General features: G+C 41.2%; 1 protein-coding gene across 1 annotated transcript; it reads left to right on the top strand.

Annotated features, from left to right (window-relative positions):
* The first annotated feature begins 1,811 nt into the window (after window positions 1-1,811).
* mtpn (myotrophin) lies at window positions 1,812-22,442 on the top strand. The gene is made up of 4 exons (XM_061959616.2): window positions 1,812-2,180; window positions 18,373-18,486; window positions 18,576-18,659; window positions 21,385-22,442. The coding sequence occupies exons 1-4, from the start codon at window positions 2,109-2,111 to the stop codon at window positions 21,469-21,471; spliced, it is 357 nt and encodes a 118-aa protein (XP_061815600.1). The 5' UTR covers window positions 1,812-2,108; the 3' UTR covers window positions 21,472-22,442.
* The last annotated feature ends 449 nt before the right edge of the window (window positions 22,443-22,891 follow it).

The following is a 22,891-nucleotide window of genomic DNA, read 5'->3' as shown; positions in this document are numbered from 1 at the left end:
TCCTATATATTGAATGAATAGAGAATCGTTTTGAATCGGGAAAAAAAATCGTTTTTGAATCAAGAATCGTGTTGAATTGAAAAAAAAATCGATTTTGAATCGAATCGTGACCCCAAGAATCGATATTGAATCGAATCGTGGGACACCCAAAGATTCACAGCCCGAGTAACAGCATTGAGTTAAAACCAAGGGACACAACTATAGTGAGAATTTTAATTTTGGGACAATAAGTAACAAAACTCTAACAATTTTGGAGGATTTAAACAATTATATTTTATAGTAAAGTCGGATTTAAAGAAGTGGGAACAAACAAATAATGATATTTGTATGTGCTTAGGAAGAATATGTATTTTCAGGTTTATTTTATTATCAATCAATCAATCAATCAATGTTTATTTATATAGCCCTAAATCACAAGTGTCTCAAAGGGCTGCACAAGCCACAACGACATCCTCGGTATAGCCCACATAAGGGCAAGGAAAAACTCACCCCAGTGGGACGTCGATGTGAATGACTATGAGAAACCTTGGAGAGGACCGCATATGTGGGTAACCCCCCCCCTCTAGGGAGACCGAATGCAATGGATGTCGAGTGGGTCTAACATAATATTGTGGGAGTCCAGTCCATAGTGGATCCAGCATAACAGTAAGAGTCCAGTCCACAGTGGGGTCAGCAGGAAACCATCCCGAGCGGAGACGGGTCAGCAGCGCAGAGATGTTCCCAACCGATATACAGGCGAGCGGTCCACCCCGGGTCCCGACCCCGGACAGCCAGCACCCCATCCATGGCCACCGGATCTGTGTGTCTCCCCTTCCACAAGGGATAGGGGGGAGCAGAGGAGAAAAGAAAAGAAACGGCAGATCAACTGGTCTAAAAAAGGGGGGCTATTCAAAGGCTAGAGTATACAAATGAGTTTTGAGATGGGACTTAAATGTTTCTACTGAGGTAGCATCTCTAACTGTTACCGGGAGGGCATTCCATAGTGCTGGAGCCCGAATAGAAAACGCTCTATAGCCCGCAGACTTTTTTTGGGCTCTGGGAATCACTAATAAGCCGGAGTTCTTTGAACGCAGATTTCTTGCCGGGACATATGGCACAATACAATCGGCAAGATAGGATGGAGCTAGACCGTGTAGTATTTTATACGTAAGTAGTAAAACCTTAACGTCGCATCTTAAGTGCACAGGAAGCCAGTGCAGGTGAGCCAGTATAGGCGTAATATGATCAAACTTTCTTGTTCTTGTCAAAAGTCTAGCAGCCGCATTTTGTACCAACTGTAATCTTTTAATGCTAGACATAGGGAGACCCGAAAATAATACGTTACAGTAATCGAGACGAGACGTAACGAATGCATGAATAATGATCTCAGCGTCGCTAGTGGACAAAATGGAACGAATTTTAGCGATATTACGGAGATGAAAGAAGGCCGTTTTAGTAACATTCTTAATGTGTGACTCAAAGGAGAGAGTTGGGTCGAAGATAATACCCAGATTCTTTACTGAGTCGCTTTGTGTAATTGTTTGGTTGTCAAATGTTAAGGTGGTATTATCAAATAAATGTCGGTGTTTAGCAGGACCGATAATCAGCATTTCCGTTTTCTTAGTGTTGAGTTATGAATTCATACAAAATACAAATCGCTTAAAATCAAATATAAAATGTTGTGTATAGTCTGAGTGAGGTGCAGTTACGTGTAATAATATAATTGTTCATTATTTGTCTTTATGAGTTAATCGATTGTATTTCATTAAAACGTGCAAGTGTACCTAATGAGGTGTCCGGCGGTGTTAACTTCCGTGTTACGACACCGGAAGTGCTGGTGCTCGAAAGGCGGATCCCTCTTTGCGAACTGGTCTTTCTTATTAGTTTCACTCTTTGTTGCGTCCTTCCATATTTTAAAATAGCATTAAAATCAAACATATGTTCTTAAAGTTAAGCGTCTTCATTTGACTGAGTCTGTTAATTTGCCCCCCCGCCGTGACGACAGGAAGAGCCCCCCCCCCCCCCCCCCCCTTGCTAGCAACGAAGCTAACTTTTTGTTAACATCACTCTTTGCCACTGAAGCCGAGCAGCTAGCGGCGCCAACACTCTCACAATAGAAGCACGGCGACATGGGCGACAAAGAACTCGCGTGGCTATTGCAGACCGGAGACCTGGCCGACGTGGCTGAAATGCTAAAGACGGTAAGGAAGAAAGTGTTGTGCCCGGTGAAGCGAGTTAATTCGCGGCAGCCCTCCGACAAGTGGCCGGGGAAAGTGTTGCGGTAGCCTGCTAGCATGCTAACGCTAGCCGGAGTTGGCTAATGCCAAGTTGATAAAACGACAAACAATTGTTTATTTAATATAACGACAATGGAACTCGTGTTTTTACCAAAACGACACCGGAATGAAAATATTGGTTTTGAATAAATGTTTTCTGGAGTCAAGGCGTTAGCATTTATGACGTGCTGTCTTTCAGGCGACATCGGTGACAGGAACGGATCAGTCGTCTTTTTAGCCATTTTGGATTTTTTTTTCTTCACTCTTATTAATGTGTGCCATGGCATATGAAACCCAACTTGACTCGTTATAGTTATGGAAATGATATTACTACGAGTAAACGCTAGTAAGCACACCTGTTGGTGTGTTAAGCTAGCACACGACTCATCAACAGTGGCAGTGCACACAAACAACACATGTGCATGTGTTGTTGGTTTTCGCAGCTTTCCCCAAATGATTGAGACAGTTGCTAGAAGCTTGTGGGTGGGTCTTGACTAAAGCTGCTAGCCGGGGCTTTAGCTCGCAAAATCCGATATTATGGCCAATGGTAAATGGGTTGTACTTGTATAGCGCTTTTCTACCTTTTTATGGAACTCAAAGCGCTTTGACACTATTTCCACATTCACTCATTCACACACTGATGGCGGGAGCTGCCATGAAAGGCACTAACCAGGACCCATCAAGAGCAAGGGTGAAGTGTCTTGCTCAAGGACACAACGGACGTGACGAGGATGGTAGAAGGTGGGGATTGAACCAGTAACCCTCAGATTGCTGGCACGGCCACTCTCCCAACTTCGCCACGCCGTCCCCGGTGGATGGCGGAAAGGAGACTGGTGTGATTGAAACTTTTATTAGTAGATTGCACAGTACAGCACATATTCCGTACAATTGACCACTAAATGGTAACATCCGAGTACGGTAAGTCTTTCAACGTGTTTAAGTCGGGGTCCACGTTAATCAATTCATGGTAAAAGTGTAGTTGTTGGATCACTAACCTGACTCTCAATGTTTCAATCAATGTTTATTTATATAGCCCTAAATCACAAGTGTCTCAAAGGGCTGCACAAGCCACAACGACATCCTCGGTACAGAGCCCACATAAGGGCAAGGAAAAACTCACCCCAGTGGGACGTCGATGTGAATGACTATGAGAAACCTTGGAGAGGACCGCGTATGTCCGCATATGTCCTCTAGGGGAGACCGAATGCAATGGATGTCGAGTGGGTCTGACATAATATTGTGAGAGTCCAGTCCATAGTGGATCCAACATAATAGTAAGACTACTCTCGCCAGATCCTTGTCGTTCGTTGTGCTCCACACAAGGATCTGGGACTTATCTCCTTCGTGGAGAAGGGGGGGGTACAGATGAGGCCGCTAGCTGTCCAAAGTGGGGAACCAGGGTAGACCACTCATCTGTGCATCAGTACGGGACTTCTCTGCGCTGCTGACCTGTCTCCACTCAAGATGATCTCCTGCTGGCCCCACTATGGACTGGACTCTCACACTACCGTATTTTCCGCACCATTAGCCGCACCTAAAAACCACAAATTTACTCAAAAGCTGACAGTGCGGCTTTTAACCCGGTGCGCTTTATATATGGATTAATATTACGATTCATTTTCATAAAGTTTCGATCTCGCAACTTCGGTAAACAGCCGCCATCTTTTTTCCCGGTAGAACAGGAAGCGCTTCTTCTTCTACGCAAGCAACCGCCAAGGTAAGCACCCGCCCCCATAGAACAGGAAGCGCTTCTTCTTCTACTGTAAGCAACCACCCGCCCCGGAAGAAGAAGAAGCACGCGGTGCATGCTGGGATATGTGACGTTTCATTTCCATTTGTGTGTTTATGTAAAGACCCCAAAATGGCTCCTATTAAGTGTGTTGTCTGTCTAATTATAAATAATGCAGACGAGGCGTGTTAACTGAGTTCTCAACGTTTACTCACAGCGTGCTCATAACCACATTCTAACTCCCAGCATACAACAACGCTTCTCAGGGCTACCGCGCATGCTCGTCACTATCGTTGCATGCTGGGTAGTGTAGTTGTTATATTTGCTAGCTCATAACATCACATTAAGAGACACGCTTACGCGCTTAATTCAATACTCGCCGTCATTCCGGGTGGATTGACAAAAGACCTCCAGCCGCTAGATATTGGTGTCAACAGGGCATTCGAAGCTAGACTGCTAACTGCGTGGGAACAGTGGATGACAGAAGGCGAACACACGTGACGTTCACCAAGACAGGGAGACGGAGACAGCGCCTGACGACATTTTGGATCCCACATTCGCCCAACTTTTCAATTCGGACAACGAAGGAGAATAATTCGAGGGATTTATGAATGAAGAATAACTTCAGAAAGTGAGCGTTACGTTTATTTTGTGTGTTGTGACATTAACGTTCGAGCAACATTATGTTGCTATTGCTCTGCACTATTTTGAATTTTACTATGTTTGTGATTGCACATTTGCGTACATTTTGGGAGTGAACAGAGTTGTTAGAACGCTGGTTTTTAATATATTATTAAAGTTTGACTGACCTATCTGACTGTTTTTTTGACATTCCTTTAGCGCAGTTAGATGCGGCTTACAACACCGGGCGGCTTATAGGTGCACAAAGTTTTGAAATATGCCGTTCATTGAAGGCGCGGCTTTTAACCCAGGGCGCCTTATGGTGCGGAAAATACGGTAGATTGCACAGTACAGCACATATTCCGTACAATTGACCACTAAATGGTAACACCCGAGTAAGTCTTTCAACGTGTTTAAGTCGGGGTCCACGTTAATCAATTCATGGTAAAAGTGTTGTTGTTGGATCACTAACCTGACTCTCGCCAGATCCTTGTCGTTCGTTGTGCTCCACACAAGGATCTGGGACTTATCTCCTTCGTGGAGAAGGGGGGGGTACAGATTCGGTGACCACAGATGAGGCCGCTAGCTGTCCAAAGTGGGGAACCAGGGTAGACCACTCATCTGTGCATCAGTACGGGACGTCTCTGCGCTGCTGACCTGTCTCCACTCAAGATGATCTCCTGCTGGCCCCACTATGGACTGGACTCTCACACTATATTGTTAGATCCACTATGGACTGGACTCTCACAATATTATGCTAGATCCACTCGACGTTCATTGCACAGGTCGCCCCGTGGCGGGGGGTCCCCACGTCTGCGGCCCCCTCTAAGGTTTCTCATTGTCATCCCATTGGGTTGAGTTTTTTCTTGCCCTGATGTGGGATCTGAGCCGAGGATGTTGTTGTGGCTTGTGCAGCCCTTTGAGACACTTGTGATTTAGGGCTATATAAGTAAACTTTGATTGATTGACTTTGAGATGTATTACAGAAGGCGGGGCCTTGTAAAAAAAACATAATTGTAAGTGATTGAATAAACCACTTGTCCGTTATCTTGAATGACGCGCTACTTCAACCACTCACAATATATGGGCGGTATAGCTCGGTTGGTAGAGTGGCCGTGCCAGTAACTTGAGGGTTCCAGGTTCGATCCCCGCTTCAGCCAACTAGTCACTGTCGTTGTGTCCTTGGGCAAGACACTTTACCCACCTGCTCCCAGTGACACCCACACTGGTTTGGAAATGTAACTTAGATATTGGGTTTCACAATGTAAAGCGCTTTGAGTCACTAGAGAAAAGCTCTATATAAATATAATTCACTTCACATCGAAATCAACCCGTGACACTGATGAGAGCGACGCTGGGAAATCTAAAACAGAACAGCCGACATATCGGATCACGACAGAGCGAAAAGTTAGAGAACTTTTACTCAAACAACGCAGCAATGTCAGTGGACGATCGATGTCGCAAAACAGTTGCAATAGCAGAATCAATGTCAGCACACGACTCCTCGCTGCATGCCGCCCTTGTTGTTTCAATCAAACAGTCGCTTCGGCGCTACGTCACATCTATGAAATCCCGCCCGGCGATCCTGATTGGTTCATTATTTTTTGCTATCTTGAATGAGTTTGCAATACCCTCGAGCCCAGATCCTTGTGTGGAGCTCAGCGAACTACAAGGATCTGGCGAGAGTCACGTTACAGGATCACGCCACTGTTGTAACGCTTAATGTGATCGTTGTTCGGTTAACGTATGTGTATGCACCTGCACAAAGAAAATAGAATATAGTGGTGCAGTGTAGCGTTAGGAGTAATCAAAGGCAAAAGATAATATCAATGAGTCGAGTCACATCTTCTCCTCCCAGACTGGTGCATGTTCCCATAGGACTGCAATCTATTTGTGGTGCTAGATAACACCATGTAATTTGCGTAACTCATCATGTACACATTATTCGTTCCTCCAGGATCCGATTTGTGTTTTTCACCAAAAGTTAATGAACTTTAGGTTCCTGTAGAAATGTGTGTTTTTACCGCGTTTCACAGTTCTGGGTAGTTTATACAAATCAGGCTGATGACGTATGGAGGAGTGGTTAGTATATGTATACACTGATTCCACCACATGAATAAACAGACCGTATTAGGTCAGAGTTCTTTTAATAAATAGTAAGTAAATGAAATACAAATCAATAATATACAAAACTATATTACTTTTTTAAATTAAGTGTACTGAATTGTTCATAAAGTCAGGCTTTTGTCCGCAATGTCCAACAGTCAAAAAATCGTCCTCTCAGTAAATGATGAATTCACGAGGGTCAGGTGATTCCTTTTGGTCCACTCCAGTTGGGAATAACAATATATTAAAAAAATAAATGTCAGTGTTTATGTCACGCCGACAACACAAACAGATTGGTTTTAGCTTGTTAGCATTAGCAATCTGTTAACTCGGGTTGAGGCTTATAAATACACAAATGGAGTGTCACTGACTACTTTTAAAACATGTAATTAAGTAAATAATTAGTATTTGATTTCATTTGCCTTCATTCTATTCGTGTACTGCACCATTTTCACATTTATCCAACAAAGTCTCAAGAGTAGTAAGCAGCTGAGGTCGTTGCTTCGAATCCAGCTTTATACTCCTCCGTAAATACGTTTAAAAGAGTACCGGTATGTCCACTTCTCGTCGCTTCGAGTATCGAAATGAAGTTCGTCAAAAATAATAAAACAACATTAATATACATAGTTTAAAGACTACGGCTGAGTAAAAACATTGCAAAATAGTTCCACTGATCAGCGTTCTTCAGCACAAAGATGCCCAACAAAAGTTCCTGCAAGTGAAAAGTTCCTTTCTTTCTTCTTTCTCTCCGTTGTCAAGTTTGTTGTAATAGAAATACACAAGAAATAAACAAGTCGACGAGCATTATGCAATGGCAGTCCTGTGTTCAAAAAATACGTTTTAGGAATGTCCCCAACTTTGTTTAACCATTCAGCGTTCGACAGCACAGCCCTCCACTGATAAGAGGCCCTTTTCCACCGCAGGAGCTTTTTCAGGAACTTCCCAGGTAAATAAAGTTCCTCCTGTGTTTCCACCAAAAAGTATATTTAGTTCTTCCCGGAACCTTTCGGAGTTCCTCCTAGCAGGCGGGACTTTTCCAAGCGACCAGGAACCTTTTTGGGCGCGGGCTGTGCTGTCGAATGCTGATTGTTTGAACACAGTTGGGGGCGTTCCTAAAACATCTCTTACAAACCCACGACCGCCATCGGAATTTACATGGCGATAGAGGTGGGAATCTTTGGGTACCTCACGATTTGATTACGATTATGATTCAGGAGCTATGATTCGATTAAAAAAATCGATTATTGATGCATTTTTAATTTATATATATTCATGCGGTTTTACAATTCTTTTCGTTTCACTAAATAAAGCCTCACTTGCAACTAGGGATGTCCGATAATGGCTTTTTGCCGATATCCGATTTTCCGATATTGTCCAACTCTTAATTACCGATACCAATGTCAACCGATACCGATATATACAGTCGTGGATTTAACACATTATTATGTCTAATTTGGACAACCAGGTATGGTGAAGATAAGATCCTTTTTTTTTTAAAAATTAATAAAATAAGATAAATAAATTAAAAACATTTTCTTGAATAAAAAAGAAAGTAAAACAATATAAAAACAGTTACCTACATAGAAACTAGTCATTAACGAAAATGAGTAAAATTAACTGTTGAAGGTTAGTACTATTAGTGGACCAGCACAATCATGTGTGCTTACGGACTGTATCCCTTGCAGACTGTATTGATATATATTGATATATAATGTAGGAACCAGAATATTAATAACAGAAAGAAACAACCCTTTTGTGTGAATGAGTGTAAATGGGGGGGTGGAGTTTTTTTGGGTTGGTGTACTAATTGTAAGTGTATCTTGTGTTTTTTATGTTGATTTAATTAAAAAAAAAACGATACCGATAATTAAAAAAAACCATACCGATAATTACCGATATTACATTTTAAAGCATTTATCGGCCGATAATATCGGCAGGCCGATATTATCGGACATCTCTACTTGCAACTTTTAAAAACAGTACATTTTTATTAAGGAACGGTTAAATTAATTCCCATTACATTTATTAAATGTGTGCAAAACTGGAACATAAGTGCCCTATAATAAAGGAGCTGGTCGAAAATCTCAGTGAGGTGGCTCGCTGCCGTCAGCCACATTTTAGAACTGTCTGTATTACTTTATTTTCAACAAATTAATCAATTATTGATTATTGAAGTTTATTCATCAATTCTATAATCATCCATGTCCGAATTTCGATGCATCTTAAAATCGATCTCCCTCACCTCTACACGGCGACTTGTTTATTTCTTATTTCTTGTGTATTTCTACTACAACAAACTTAACAAAAGAGACAAGAACAATAGGAGCTTTTGGAATGCAGGAACTTTTGTGGGGAATCTGTGTGCTAAAGAACGCTGATCAGTGGAACTGTCTTGAAGTGTTTTTACTACGCTCTAGTCTATGCAGTTTATTGTTGTTTATTAGTTTTTATAAACTTCTTTTTGTTACTCGAAGCTATGAGAAGTGGACGGACTCTTTTAAACGTATTTACTGAGGTTTATGAAGCGGCGACATCAGGTGCCTACTATTCTGACTTTGTTGGATAAATGTGGAAAAAAGAAGGCAGTACACGAGTGGAACGAAGGTGAATAACATCAAATCTTAACTATTTTCTTTATTACATGTTGTAAAAGTAGCCTGTTAGACTCCATTTGTGTATTTATTAGCCTCAACTGAAGTGAGCAGAATGCTAATGCTAACAAGCCGATGTGTTTGTTGTCGTTCTGAGATAAACACTGATATTTATTATTTATATATTGTTATTTACAGCTGAAATGGATCAAAAAGAATCGCGTGCCCCTGATGAATTCATAATTTAAACTTTTTATGAACAATTCGGTACACTTTATTTTATAAATCATATTTTGTTTATGATTGCTTTGTATTTTTTTTAACTTTTTAGTAAAATAACTCAAACCTAATATTGTCTATTTACATGGTATCAGTATAGAAATAGTAAACCACTCCTCCATACATTATCAGCCTGATTTGTATAAACTACCCTAAACTGTGAAACGTGGTGGAGACACAAACCACACACTTCTACAGGACCCTATAGATCCAGGAACTAAATGTTCCTGAACGTTTTCGTGGAAAAGTGCCTAAGGTTGGGGGAACCTTCCAAACCTGGCTGGCAGGAACTCCAGATGCCCGAACCACCTCATCTGGCTCCTCTCGATGTGGAGGAGCAGCAGCTTCTCACCCTATCTCTAAGGGAGAGCCCCGCCACCCGGCGGAGGAAACTCATTTCGGCCGCTTGTACCCGTGATCTTGTCCTTTCGGTCATGACCCAAAGCTCATGACCATAGGTGAGGATGGGAACATAGATCGACCGGTAAATTGAGAGCTTTGCCTTCCGGCTCAGCTCCTTCTTCACCACAACGGACCGATACAGCGTCCGCATTACTGAAGACGCCGCACCGATCCGCCTGTCGATCTCACGATCCACTCTTCCCTCACTCGTGAACAAGACTCCGAGGTACCATACCTGGTTGTCCAAATTAGGCATAATAATGTGTTAATTCCACGACTGTATATATCGGTATCGGTAACAGTTGGACAATATCGGAAATATCGGCAAAAAAGCCATTATCGGACATCCCTAGTTGTAATGTTTTGAGTTTTATTTGTGATTAAACTTTTTTTTTTTTAAATGCTATCAGTGTAGCTTTAAGCATGTTGCAAACCGCACTTTTTAATCTGTAGTATTAAACCGAAACTGCACTTTTTGGGGAATTTCGGTCACAATCCTTATGTAAGACAAAAACACGTGTTTTTCTGTTGTATTGGTTTTTAACTCACAAAAGTTTGCTTACAATAGAGCCTATAAAGTGCTTAAAAACATCCAAACACTCCCATCACGGTTTTATATACTCACTGTAAGTATACATTTAATTTAGTAACAGGTACATTCATAACATGTAATATATATGTATTTTGATCATTTTAAGGATACAGCGGCGCATTAATTAAAAAAATGCATTGTTTGCTTTTTCCTTTGTCAACATCACTGATTACTACTACTGCAGACATAATAAGAACCAACAAACATAAACAACATCACTTACTGTACAGTGTCTGCTCTCACTGGGATGCCGGCTGATGGGATGTTTAAATATTCCCATTTAGATGAACAATGAGCCATAATCCTCACGGAGAAAAAAGGAACACTGCTATAGTTTGTCTGTGTTAGCATATATAAGAACAATATCACTAATACATGGTTAATATTCAAATCACAAAATGTAAATTTTGTTGGCGCTTTTTGGATGGTTATTCAGAGGGCTTAATTGGCGGAATAGAGGACCTCCCACTGACTCAATTGTAAGCAGACTTTTCTTTACATTTATTTAACAGTTAGAATGCATTATAAAAAAAGACGTCTGTCTTTTTATCTTTCAAAATGATTGTGAACGATAGGCAAAATTCCAAAATCCCTTTAAATCAGCATTTGCAAATTGGCCATAATAGTTTGTTGATTTATTGTTTATTGTTGATTTATGCTATTTAGTAAATAAACGCAGCTGTCATCGAGATTATAAAGATATTAGAACATTAATAAAACATCACACACACTAAGGCGAAGCTAAGGCTGCACTATTATCACATTTTAATCACAATCACAATTTTGGCTGCCACAATTAAATGAGGGTGATTGTCGGTGATAATAACATTGAAGAAGCAGACTCCAGTGCATATTAAATTAATAATTTTCACAACCGAGGCGGCAGAGAACGGCCCTGTAAAGCGCGCGTCGTTCCACACCAGAGACCATTGTGTATGAGCACAAAACTCCATCACCATGTCCAAGTGAAACATTAACATTATTAGTAGTAGGGCTGATAAAATTATCAATTTATAGACACGTAGACTATATCAATGAAAAATGCGTTTGATAAAAAGTCCGATATGTACACATATATTTTTTGGCCGAAAGAAAATTAAGCATAAACAATTGCACTTGCGGTCTGGTAACCCAGCAAAACAGGAAGTTATTGGAGAGCAGTGCCAGGGACACGTTAAACAGCCAATCACGTAACATTCTCAAATATAAAGTTTGATTGCGCCATCTTGCTGTCTCGCTGTTGATTCTTTGCATGCAGTGAGAAGAAAAACTAAAAATGAGTGCTTCAGTGAGCAAATAAATTGTGGCTAAAACAGGAAAAGGAAAGTCACCCTGACATAGGGCTGCACAATTAATGGTGCTGTTTGCAACTTCATCACAGTAACATTTTTCAAAGCAAAGCAAAACATAACAAGAACACCACCGGCTCGCTTATCTTTAACAGAACACAATTGTCTATTTTTTTACAATGACAAAGTGTATGTGTTTATGTAATAAAAATGGTTAGTGATTACGGTCTCGTCAAAACGTAGGCGCAGGGTACGCACATACAAAAGCAGTCCAAGAGAAGCAACAAACAATTTGCCGTCATGTTGTACATTCAATGACAGCTAACGCTTGCTATCCAAACGGCTATATTAGCTAACAACACCTAAAGCTAACGCATGTGCCTACGTAATTACGTCATTGAGTAGGAGAAGCCGTGAGAGGGCGAGATAAACTGTGTAAAATAAATTGGAAAGTTGGCGCCCTCTAGGCATCTGTGTATGTGTTGCAAAGCAGCTACAATTAAATGAGTAACATTCTGCTAAATTAACATTTAAAAAACCGGCTCTGCTGCATTTCAAACCAAGCACGTTCACAACCAACTGACAGCCAACAACCAGGGGGTGACCGATAGACAGTTACAGTGGACTCATGTGAGAGCAAGTAAGAGTGAGCTTTTTATCCTTTTTCTGTACGAGAGACACAGACATCAGTGTGGCTTTACATAGCTTTATTTTCAACATCTCCCGCGTAAACAACTTACGCAATGTACGTAACTGCGTCATAGCGTACACATCATTCCCAGTCCTTCTACATTCGCTGTTTCTTAGGAATAAAAAAAAAAAAAGATCATTTATGCACAAAAATAAAAGATGTAGGATTTACAATATTATCAGAAACAGGTCAGTTTGTTAAAGCAATAATTACAAGCTGCAGCTAACAGACTGACAAACAACACATTGACACCCCCCATCACTACAATATGTTAAAATTAAAGTACCAGTGATAGTCACACACACGAGGTGTGGTGAAATTACCGTCTGCATTTGACCCATCCCCTTGTTCCACCCCCTGGGAGGTGAGGGGAGCAGTGAGCAACAGCGTTGGCCACGCTCGGGAATCATTTTGGTGATTCCCTAATTCCAACCCTTGGTATGACTCGGCCGGGGTTTGAACTCACGACTAGGGATGATACTCGAAACCGATTTTCCCGGTTCGATAAGAAAAGAACCGAGTCCTCGGACTCGAATCCCTTTTTGAGAACCGGTACCCGTTATCGAGACCACTATAGTAAAGAAAAAGAGTTGGTTCTTTATTCGAATCCCTGGGAACAAATCCCGTCCCGACCAGAAATGCCCCGTGGGACATCACAAGAAATGACGTCACGTAGCTCAGTCATTAGGCGCAGATAGGGAAAGCAGGAAAAACAATAGACCGTAAAAAGCGCTCCAAGGTGTAGTAATAAAGTTCAAAACAAAAGGTATAATCCAATGAATATTTTTACTGAGAGATTTGAGCAGGGTACAAACACATGACGAACACTTTTACAACCAACCGGAAACATAGCAACCAGGCTAGCAACGCACCTCCTTTACGGCAGCTGTCGCAACGTTCTTAAAGCAACCGCAGCACATACATATATGACCTCTCCCTTTTTTAACTTTTGTTTTTCTTTCCTTGTAAACAAAACAAAATCACACTGTGTATGTGTTGTCTGTCTAATTATAAATAATGCAGACGAGGCGTGTTGGCTGAGTTCTTGATGTTTACAGCGTGCTCATAACCTCATTCTTAGCTGCCGGGTGGCGACATGCAACAACACCTTTCAGGGCTACCGCGCATGCTCGTCACTCCCGTTGCATGCTGGGTATTGTAGTTGTTATATTCCCTAGCTCATAACATCACATCTTTCCCCCTATAAAGAAATAATGTTAACTCAAAGTGTATTTCTTTTTTTAGCTTTAACTTTTCATTGTTTAGCATTATAACCACATTTGCAAACAACTTTTCTCTTCATAGAATTTTCTTTCAATAAAGAAATAAAGTGCAAAAATGTCAAAGCATCATAACAAACAGGTATGTCAAATAGCAGCAGAAGTGCACTTTTTGGAGAGCTGTATTATTTTCAGTTTTGTGCCCAAGGGACTGATTTTATTTAAAACTATATTATTATTTATACAACTATAGTGATCACAGAGACACGTTGTTTTTGTGTTACTGTATATATTTGTTTTTCTGAAAAATCCCACTTAATATACTTTGGGTAACAACAGTCAATATTTATTTATTTTATTTTATTTTTTTAGGGGGGGTAACAGTCAATATTTATTTATTTATTAGATTTTTTTCTTATATAATAAAAGTGAGCTTTTGTTAAACCAAATACTGTGTGTTTTTTTCCATATACAACAACCTATCTGGAATCGATAAGGAATCGGTTCGATAAGAGGATTCGATAATAGGCTCAAACTCGATAATTTCTTATCAAACATCATCCCTAGTCACGACCTACCGATCTCAGGCCGGACACTCTTAACCACAAGGCCACTGAGCAGGTATGTGAAGTGTGTATAAACGATAAAACATTAAATACTAAGAGTATGTTAACCACCCCTACCATGCTTACTTCCCTGATGACCTCCTTAAAGTTCTGTAATCAATCAGTAATATCAAGCAGCCAAAATGTGTCAAACATAAGGCTGGGCCGATAATACGATTTCAATATGCATCGCTATAGACACATAATCGATATCAATATAAAATGTGTTCGATAAAATATTCAATATATATTTATATTTTTTGGTCTGAAGAAACCAGAAATTACGAACCAAGATTTGTTTCATGGAGTCAATAGCGCTTTGGGAACCCAGCGAACTGGAAACAGGAAGTGTCACTGAGCAATGGGAGGGACACGCTAACAGCCAATCACATAACAGTATCAACTACTGAGTGTTACACCTTTCTTGCTGTTCGACTTCCAGGCCCAGACCGTAGTAGTCGAGAAGCCCAGGGGAGACGTTCCCTCTGGTTTACCCGACAATGGGTCTGCTAAACTCCGCTTTCGGGTCGGAATGACGAGGCCACAGACTCGTGACAATTTGGTTGCTTTATTCTTATTTCTGCAGGACACAACCGGACACATTCGCCTGTCGCCACGACTGCTGCACATGCTACCGCTCCCTCTCCTCACTCTTCCACTAACTCACTGACATCACTCACCCAACACACCATTCTTAAAGGAGCACACACACATACGCTACTCTAGTGTGGTTTTGCCACCTTTCTATCTTGCTGTGGATTCACTGCATGAGTGTGAGGAAAAACTGTGATATCTTGATATATCAACTCAATAACAGAAATTTGTCGTTAGTTTTGCTGGTTTTAATGCAGACGTGCGGTAACATCCTAACACTTCCATTGTGTCGGTTTAATGAGTCAATAGCTTATGCACTGCTGCCATCTTGAGTCTCAAATCTGCAACTACCTTCAAATCTACTTTAAATGTTTTATTACCTTAGCCGCGCTCATTCTACCTGGCTACCAGAAACCTTCTCCACTGATAAATAGCACCCCTGGTAAGTTGGAAATTGTTTTACTGTATTTATTGGCAGGCTTAAATATGTCATAAAAAGTATCAATAATTATCAATATAAAAAACCGTATATCATGATATAGTTTTTCGGCCATATTGCCAAGCCTTTGTCAAACATGTCGGAAGTGTGGAGAGTGTTGTGCATTTTACCCATAATGCTTGGTAATGGATTTAATTGTGTGGTGATTTTTATATTGTCCATAATTCAAAGGGCAAGTTGTGTGTTTTGTACCACATGTATTAACTTTCTGTGGTGTTTTTAATTAATCGGACCATGTGTGGGAAAGGCTGTCTGAATGGTACCTATATGTTGCATCTGTGCACTCAGTTACCAATGTAATGGTCAGTGACTAACAATACTAATATACTCCATCAGATGGCAGCGTATTGTCAACATCTCTCCATCCATTTTCTACCGCTTGTTTTATGTTGTCCAATGCTGACATGGTACCTGCCGCGCGCCGTAGTGTGTCGATCCTTGCTCTATAATATTCCAGACAGCCAGACGGGCACATGGTTTAAGCGTTTTTGAGTGCTAATAATGTGCTGTACTTGACCTTAAGCAGAGTTAGAAGGCAGCGTAGATTCAGATCTTCTCATTTGGTGGTTCTATTAGCGCTCCTGAATAAGCCCCTCGCCCCCAGTCGTCACTTCGACCAACACTTGACATTTTCTTTTAAATTGTGTGGCTGACGTTAGAGCAGTGTTTTTAAACTCATTACACCGGGGGTGTCTGAATATATATATTTTTTTTTTTTTATTGGACTTTGGCACATTATAACAATCTAATGAGTTAATGAGATATATTATTAGATATTACACTTATCACCTACTGTATAACACAAAGCTAAGATGTTTTTTTCAGATAGTTTAGCATATAGTGAATTTAAGTGTGTTCCTTGCTTTTCTATTTATACCTCCACCAGGAGGTCATGTGAATGCCAGGGTTTGTTTGTTGGTTAATTATTTCATGACCCCGCCTCCACCCACAGAGACAAAGCCAGTGGATGACTGACTAGAGGCTTTTACTTTGTGTCTTTCATTTTGCTAAAGATAGCTCAAAAAACTATAAGCACATATTGATGATACGTTTACGGAAATTACAGAAATGGGATTAGGAACAAGTGATTCAATTGTGGGAGTGATCCATATCATGGTCTGGATTCAAGATTTTTTTCATAATGAGATGTAGGGCCTGGCAGAGGTCTGCGCTCTGAGTGCTTTTCTAGTTTTGCATGCGGCCCTCACTTGAAAAAGTTTAGGCACCCATGCTTTACAGGAAATGATTTGTTGCGTTACACTGACTTGCTGCAATGTCTCCACCAGTTGTAACTGATGTGTGCTCATTTTTGCTGTAAACCCCCAGGGAGGCGTGGGAGGGGGGGCATTTTGACCAAATGCCTGAATCACCTCATCTGGCTCCTCTCGATGTGGAGAAGCAGCGCCTTGATATTGTCCTTTCTGACATAACCCAAAGCTCATGACCATAGGTGAGGATGGGGATGTAGACTGACCGGTAAATTGAGCGCTTTGCCTTCCGGCTCAGCTCTTTCTTCACCACAACAGATCGATAAAGGGTCCACATCAGTGCAGACACCGCACCGATCCGCCTGTCGATCTCACGATCCACTGTTCCCTCACTCGTGAACAAGACCCCGACGCACTTGAACTCCTCCACTTGGGGCATGATCTCCTCGCCACCCTTTTCTCTGACTTGGAAGTGCTGATTTTCATCCCAGTCGCTTCACACTCAGCTGCGAACCAATCCAGTGAGAGCTGAAGATCCTGGCCAAATGAAGCCAGCAGGACCACATCGTCCGAAAAAAGCAAAGACTTAATCTTGCAGCCACCAAACAGGATCCCCTCAACGCCCTGACTGCGCCTAGAAATTATGTCCATAAAAGTTGTAAACAGAATCGGTGACAAAGGGCAGCCCTGGCAGAGTCCAACCCTCACCGGAAACAAGTCCGACTTACTGCTGGCAATGCAGACCAAGCTCTGGCACTGATCATAAAGGGAGCGGACCGCCACAATGAGGCGGTCCAATACCCCATGCTCTCTGGGAACTCTCACAGGACTTCCAGAGGGACACGGTCGAATGCCTTCTCCAAGTCGACAAAACACATGTTGAATTGGTTGGGCAAACTCCCATGCACCCTCAAGGATCCTGCGAAGAGTATAGAGTTGGTCGACAGTTCCACGACCAGGACAAAAACAGGATGTCCCCATCAAATCAGGTGGTCGACATTAACCGTTCAGCTACAAACAAGCCACACTGTAAAAAATCTAATTAAAACACTTTAAGGTGATTGGAGTGAGGTTAGCCAGGTTAGTGAAGTTAGCATGTTAACATGCTGTTTGTATCTTCACTGTGTTTGTCATTTCTTGCACTTTGAAATGTTAAAATAAGTTTTGAACTTCAGGTTATGATGTATTGTCTTTATTGTGATGTGTCCCCACCGCCCAAAGAAAGTTGATTAATTTTTCAAATTAAAGATTTTAATCGAGCAAAACCTTCTTTAGTAAATAATTAAATAAAAACTCAATTATTATACACAATTATTCGAGGGCTAATCATTAATTTTCCAGATCATTGATCAAGAAAATGTCTTCCGGTGGTCGTCTTTTTAATTTTCATTTCTGTATCTTTTCTTTTTTTTACAATGTTAGGTCATATCTGGTCTTATGAGGACCCCCATTTAATTAAAGAGTATATCGAAGGCTTGTACTACACAGAAGACAAGAAGATGTTCAAAGTGGATCAGGTGTTTTAATTTGACACTGTGCTGTAACTAGATCCACCTAAACTACCTGAGAGCTCTTAACCAATGACCCTTTGCTTTGGTTGCAGGAAGTCATGTCATAAAGGACCACATTTGTGTGTTTATAATAATGATAAAAGCAATAATGTAGTGATCTTTCTTTTTTCTGTGTGGCAGGCAGAGGATGTCAACCGGACCCTGGATGGCGGCAGGAAGCCTCTGCACTATGCTTGCGACTTTGGTCGGAAGGACCTGGTGGAGTTCCTCATCTCCAAAGGAGCAGATGTCAACGTAACGTCTAATTGTCTACCTTGGCTACATTCTCAAACGTCTTTTTTGCCCTTAAATACCTGAGTGTTGTTTCTCTACCTCCCTCGCAGGCCCCTGACAAACATGGCCTCACTCCGCTGATCTCTGCCTGCCTGGAGGGCCATGCCAGCTGTGTCAAGTTCCTCATAGATAAGGTTGTTTATATTTTTATACACGATGATCAGTGTGAGCCCCTCGTGCAGATTGGATTACAGCGGTACCTTGATTTTTATGAGCCCCATTTTTCGTAGGATTCAGGTTTCAACGTAAATTGTGCCTCAGTTTTTGTATCTCGTCCTGGTTATCGTACAACTATGTATTTCTCATAACACTGTAGTCTGTTTTTCTGTAATTTTGTTGCCATTCAAAGCCAAAACAAACCTCCAGACCTGGACCGATTAGGGCTGCACGATTACTAGAAATCGAATCGACATCAAGGTTTTAATAAGTGCGGTAAATAACCGCAAGGGGTCGAGTTTTCTTTTTCTTTTTCCTGCCGTCACTGGGGTTTTAGTGACAGCCATGTTTGCCAATCAGAATTGTTGAGCCTTGCGTTTGTTCGTGTCTCTCGCAAAAACAGGAAGAAATACGTCTTACTTTGTGCATTGCTGTCAGCACCTGAGCGTGTTTATTTAACAGTAGAATTAACTGAACAGATTGACCACTCTTTTCAGTCATTCACAATTGTCTCTTCGGAGACTAGAGCAGAAGCGGCAGTTTTACACAGGAAGCACATACAGAGAGCTTATCGACCCGCCAGTGAGAAGTGCCTCAAAGTAACAAAAATCAGCAGGAAAAAAATGTGATTACAAAGCCAAATGTCCCGTAATATATCAGCTTGAAATCAGATGGCAATATGAGCCCATTAACAGAGACGAACAACCGAAAATGCTGTAATAAGCGCGATGACAACAAAGAAAAAGACAACGTCTGACCTCGTTTTTCCAACTGGAAAAAAATCACTTTGAGATGTTCAATATCTATTTAGGTTAAATCTTTGCTTAAAGAAAAGTGTACATTTTATTTTGTTTTATTTACTTAGGATAATTAAAATGTATTTACTTTTCAATTAGGGTGCAATGCTAAACAAGTAATGCAAAATAATAGTTTGTATTCTTTCAAATCGTTACTTGCATTATTATATATCATGAATACATTACATTATAAACACTGTATAGTTTTGATCAATTATTTCTTCAGTTAAAGAGCATGATGAGCAAAAGCTCTGTCTGCATAAAGCCAAATATTGTTTTAAGTAAATTATTGCATATTGTTCCGTGTGGCACCTTGAGACAAGAATATGTTCAGTTACAGTCTAAAAGTAAAACATTTTTCTTTACTCGATATTTTTGCATTTTTATATATAAAATATAAAAATTTGAAATCAGAACGCAATTTTGGAGAGGAAAATTGCAATTAGGGGTTTTGTCAAAATCGTGCAGCCCGAGCACCAATGACATTCACATTGAATGTGAATAGTTTTGATATTCTTTTATACACATAGCTACATAACAATAGTATACATTACTATGACATCTACCACCTCCCACTGGTCTATCAAGGTCTGACAGAAGCAAGGCGGTCTGTGTTCACAAATGTTGGGGATCACTTGCTTAGTTGACTAAAAGGGGCCCTCGAATACCATCCCATGCAGTCATCAAAAATGTATCATTCTAGGTAGAACAAGGGAACCTACTTGAGTCAACAATTATCTGTGTTGATGACCCACTTATCAAGTCCTGGTTTACCATCATCTCATTACTAAAAGGTGCCTGCTTAAGACACAGCATTGAAAAAATATTCAGTGACTTCCTGTTCAGTGCAAAGTAAGCTTAAAAAAAAATCAATGCAGTATTAACCTGTATTCTACCACAATAACTATGGTAACAAAATTATTGTTAAACACTGAAAGAAAGGTTTGTGCCCCTACGGAAGCTTTATTGACATTCTAATCAAAACATACAACAACATTAGCGCAGCAGTTTTGTTGGGTCACAGTTTAAAATATTATAAAAAGGAAATATAAATGGAAAAAGAATTGCCAAGAATTTAGGAAAATGACAGGTTGAAAAATCCTTTGTCACCCATGCTTATGTTTCTGGCAAAAGTAAATTTACGAGCATTGCGTATTTTCATGTTCGGTGATGTCGACAACGCCTCATGTCGAGGTCAGTAAGCCAGTCTGAAGGGCGTCAATATAAATGGGTTGCACTGTATAACACTACATGTCACATTGCCGTCTTTCTGTGTGCCACTCGCCATGTTTAAAGCACATAAAGAGCCTGCTGACTAGTGGTACTCATTCATACGCACTTGCGTTTGCAGACAGCGCGCCTTTTGTGTGCATCGTGGGAGCTGACCCCGCCCTTCACTAGTACCCCCACTCTCCAGCCACCCGTGTAAAAGGCCATTTAACCTCAATAGGTGACCCGGGCATTAGATCGCTGCAGAGTGCTGACAACGGGCCGTAGCGAGTCGTGTTGAGAAAACACACCTATTAATATGCTGAGTTGCAAAAGTCCAAGTGCGGCAGAACATTATGTACAGTACACTCACTGGTCTGTCTATTAAGTACACCTGTGCAGTGCAATAGTACATTTGGATTGAGCTATTAACTGAACACCGTGTTTGTCATTAGCAATGGTGTGCAACTCTTCTGGCAGCATAACTGCAGCATCTCCTTAGTGCAGGTGTGTCTAATAAAGGGGATACCTATTTCTAAATGAGCTCACTAGTGTCAGTTGAAAGGTTCTATAACATTCATGAGTTCAACCCCAAAGGAGGCATCGGAGTTGTGCAGCTGTATTTTAGCTACAAGTGTGACGCCTGCCCTTGCCTCTTTGGCACCTGACCTGTTATTAATATTCATGTCCTCCGCAGGGCGCTGACAAGAACCAGAAGGGTCCAAACGGCATGAGCGCCTTTGAGGCAGCCGAAGACGACGGCATCAAGGCTCTTCTCAAGTGAGGGGGAGGCTGGGGGTATGGGCGTGAATGGCGCGGGGGGCATTATGGGAATGAGCGCTCGGCCCCCCACAGCAGACTCAGCGGGGGTACCACCTGTAGAGAAGATGGCCCTGCCCCTTCACCTTTATCAACCTGTTGTCTTCTCACTGCTTCTGTCTGTAAGCTGGGGAGGGGTCATCTTGCCTGTCTAGTGGTTTCTATAACCTTTCCTCTTCTTCCCACCTCTCTGAGATGTGTTTTTTCTGTCTCTTATTTTTTTAGGGGGGGTTCATTTCCATTTAACGTGAGGATGAGGGTGAGGGGGGGTGCTCACGCCTCTCCAACAAAAGACGAGGCTCAGCACTTAAACCTGATGTTGCTATTTTGTACCAATCCACTTACCATGGCGTGTGACCTGATTGCACTGTACAATTGTCCACTAAAGAAAGGTTAAAATTATTTTTAATAAACCTCCCTCTGCCCCCTCCCGCAGCCCCCCAAAGAATTAACTTCCTAGAGCCGCTTTAACATATCACATTGTGCTTTGGCGTGGGTGACGCATCATTTATTTCCTGTGTCCATTGACCAATCACCATGCTGGCTAACAACTAGGAGCACTTGAATGTTCTACAAGTCACACTAACGGTGAAAAACGAAAATGAGCAGCATTTTGGAACTTGTAGTGTTTTTTTTGCAGCATTTGTTTTGCTTTGCTACTGAGTGACTAGGAGTTAGATTTTAAACTGGATGGGGGGTGAGAATACCCTCTTTCTCCCCTCCCATTGCCTTGGATTTGTTTTATCTTGCATGATTGCTTTTTTTTAGGCCATCACACGCTCGATGTCCGTTCTCGGTTGCTTTCAGATCGACAAATTATGACAAATGCTACTACTAGGGTCATGGACGCCACCAGAAAAAAAAATGCTGTCAAACGCTGACTTTGTTGTGACAAAAAGTCTGTAAAAACAAATAAAAAATGTCCTTAAAAGCTCATCTGATCTGAATCTGAGACCATTTTTGCATTTCACTATGTACGCTTGCACAATTTAAAATGAACACTGGTCGTCCTTGCTGCCCTGCGCCACATTAAAGAGGACGAACTACCGTTTGGGAACCTTTTAATGCTTTTCAAAATAAAAAGTCCAGGCAGGTGCATTTGACGCGGACAGCAACACTCTTAGAATATAAACGCAGATGTTCTCTTTGTCTCCATGGAGCTGACTGAATAATCTTCATGTCAGGCCCAGGAAGACATCGATGATGATGGTTATGACAATCCAGGCGGACACAAATGAGAAATGATTCATATGCAATATGTTTTCATTTAGTCGTCAAATTGCTTTTTTTCTCGAGCCATACGAGAACCCCCCTTGGACAATTTCTGCTTGCATGCTTGACACCTCAGATCTTGCTCGGATAATTACTTTGCAAAGGCCCTGTGC

The sequence above is a fragment of the Nerophis lumbriciformis genome, linkage group LG05 (assembly GCF_033978685.3).
Source record: "Nerophis lumbriciformis linkage group LG05, RoL_Nlum_v2.1, whole genome shotgun sequence".
Taxonomy (NCBI): Eukaryota; Metazoa; Chordata; class Actinopteri; order Syngnathiformes; family Syngnathidae; genus Nerophis; species Nerophis lumbriciformis.
The sequence above is the reverse complement of the archived record's forward strand: the minus strand, read 5'-3'. Positions and strand labels throughout refer to the sequence as shown.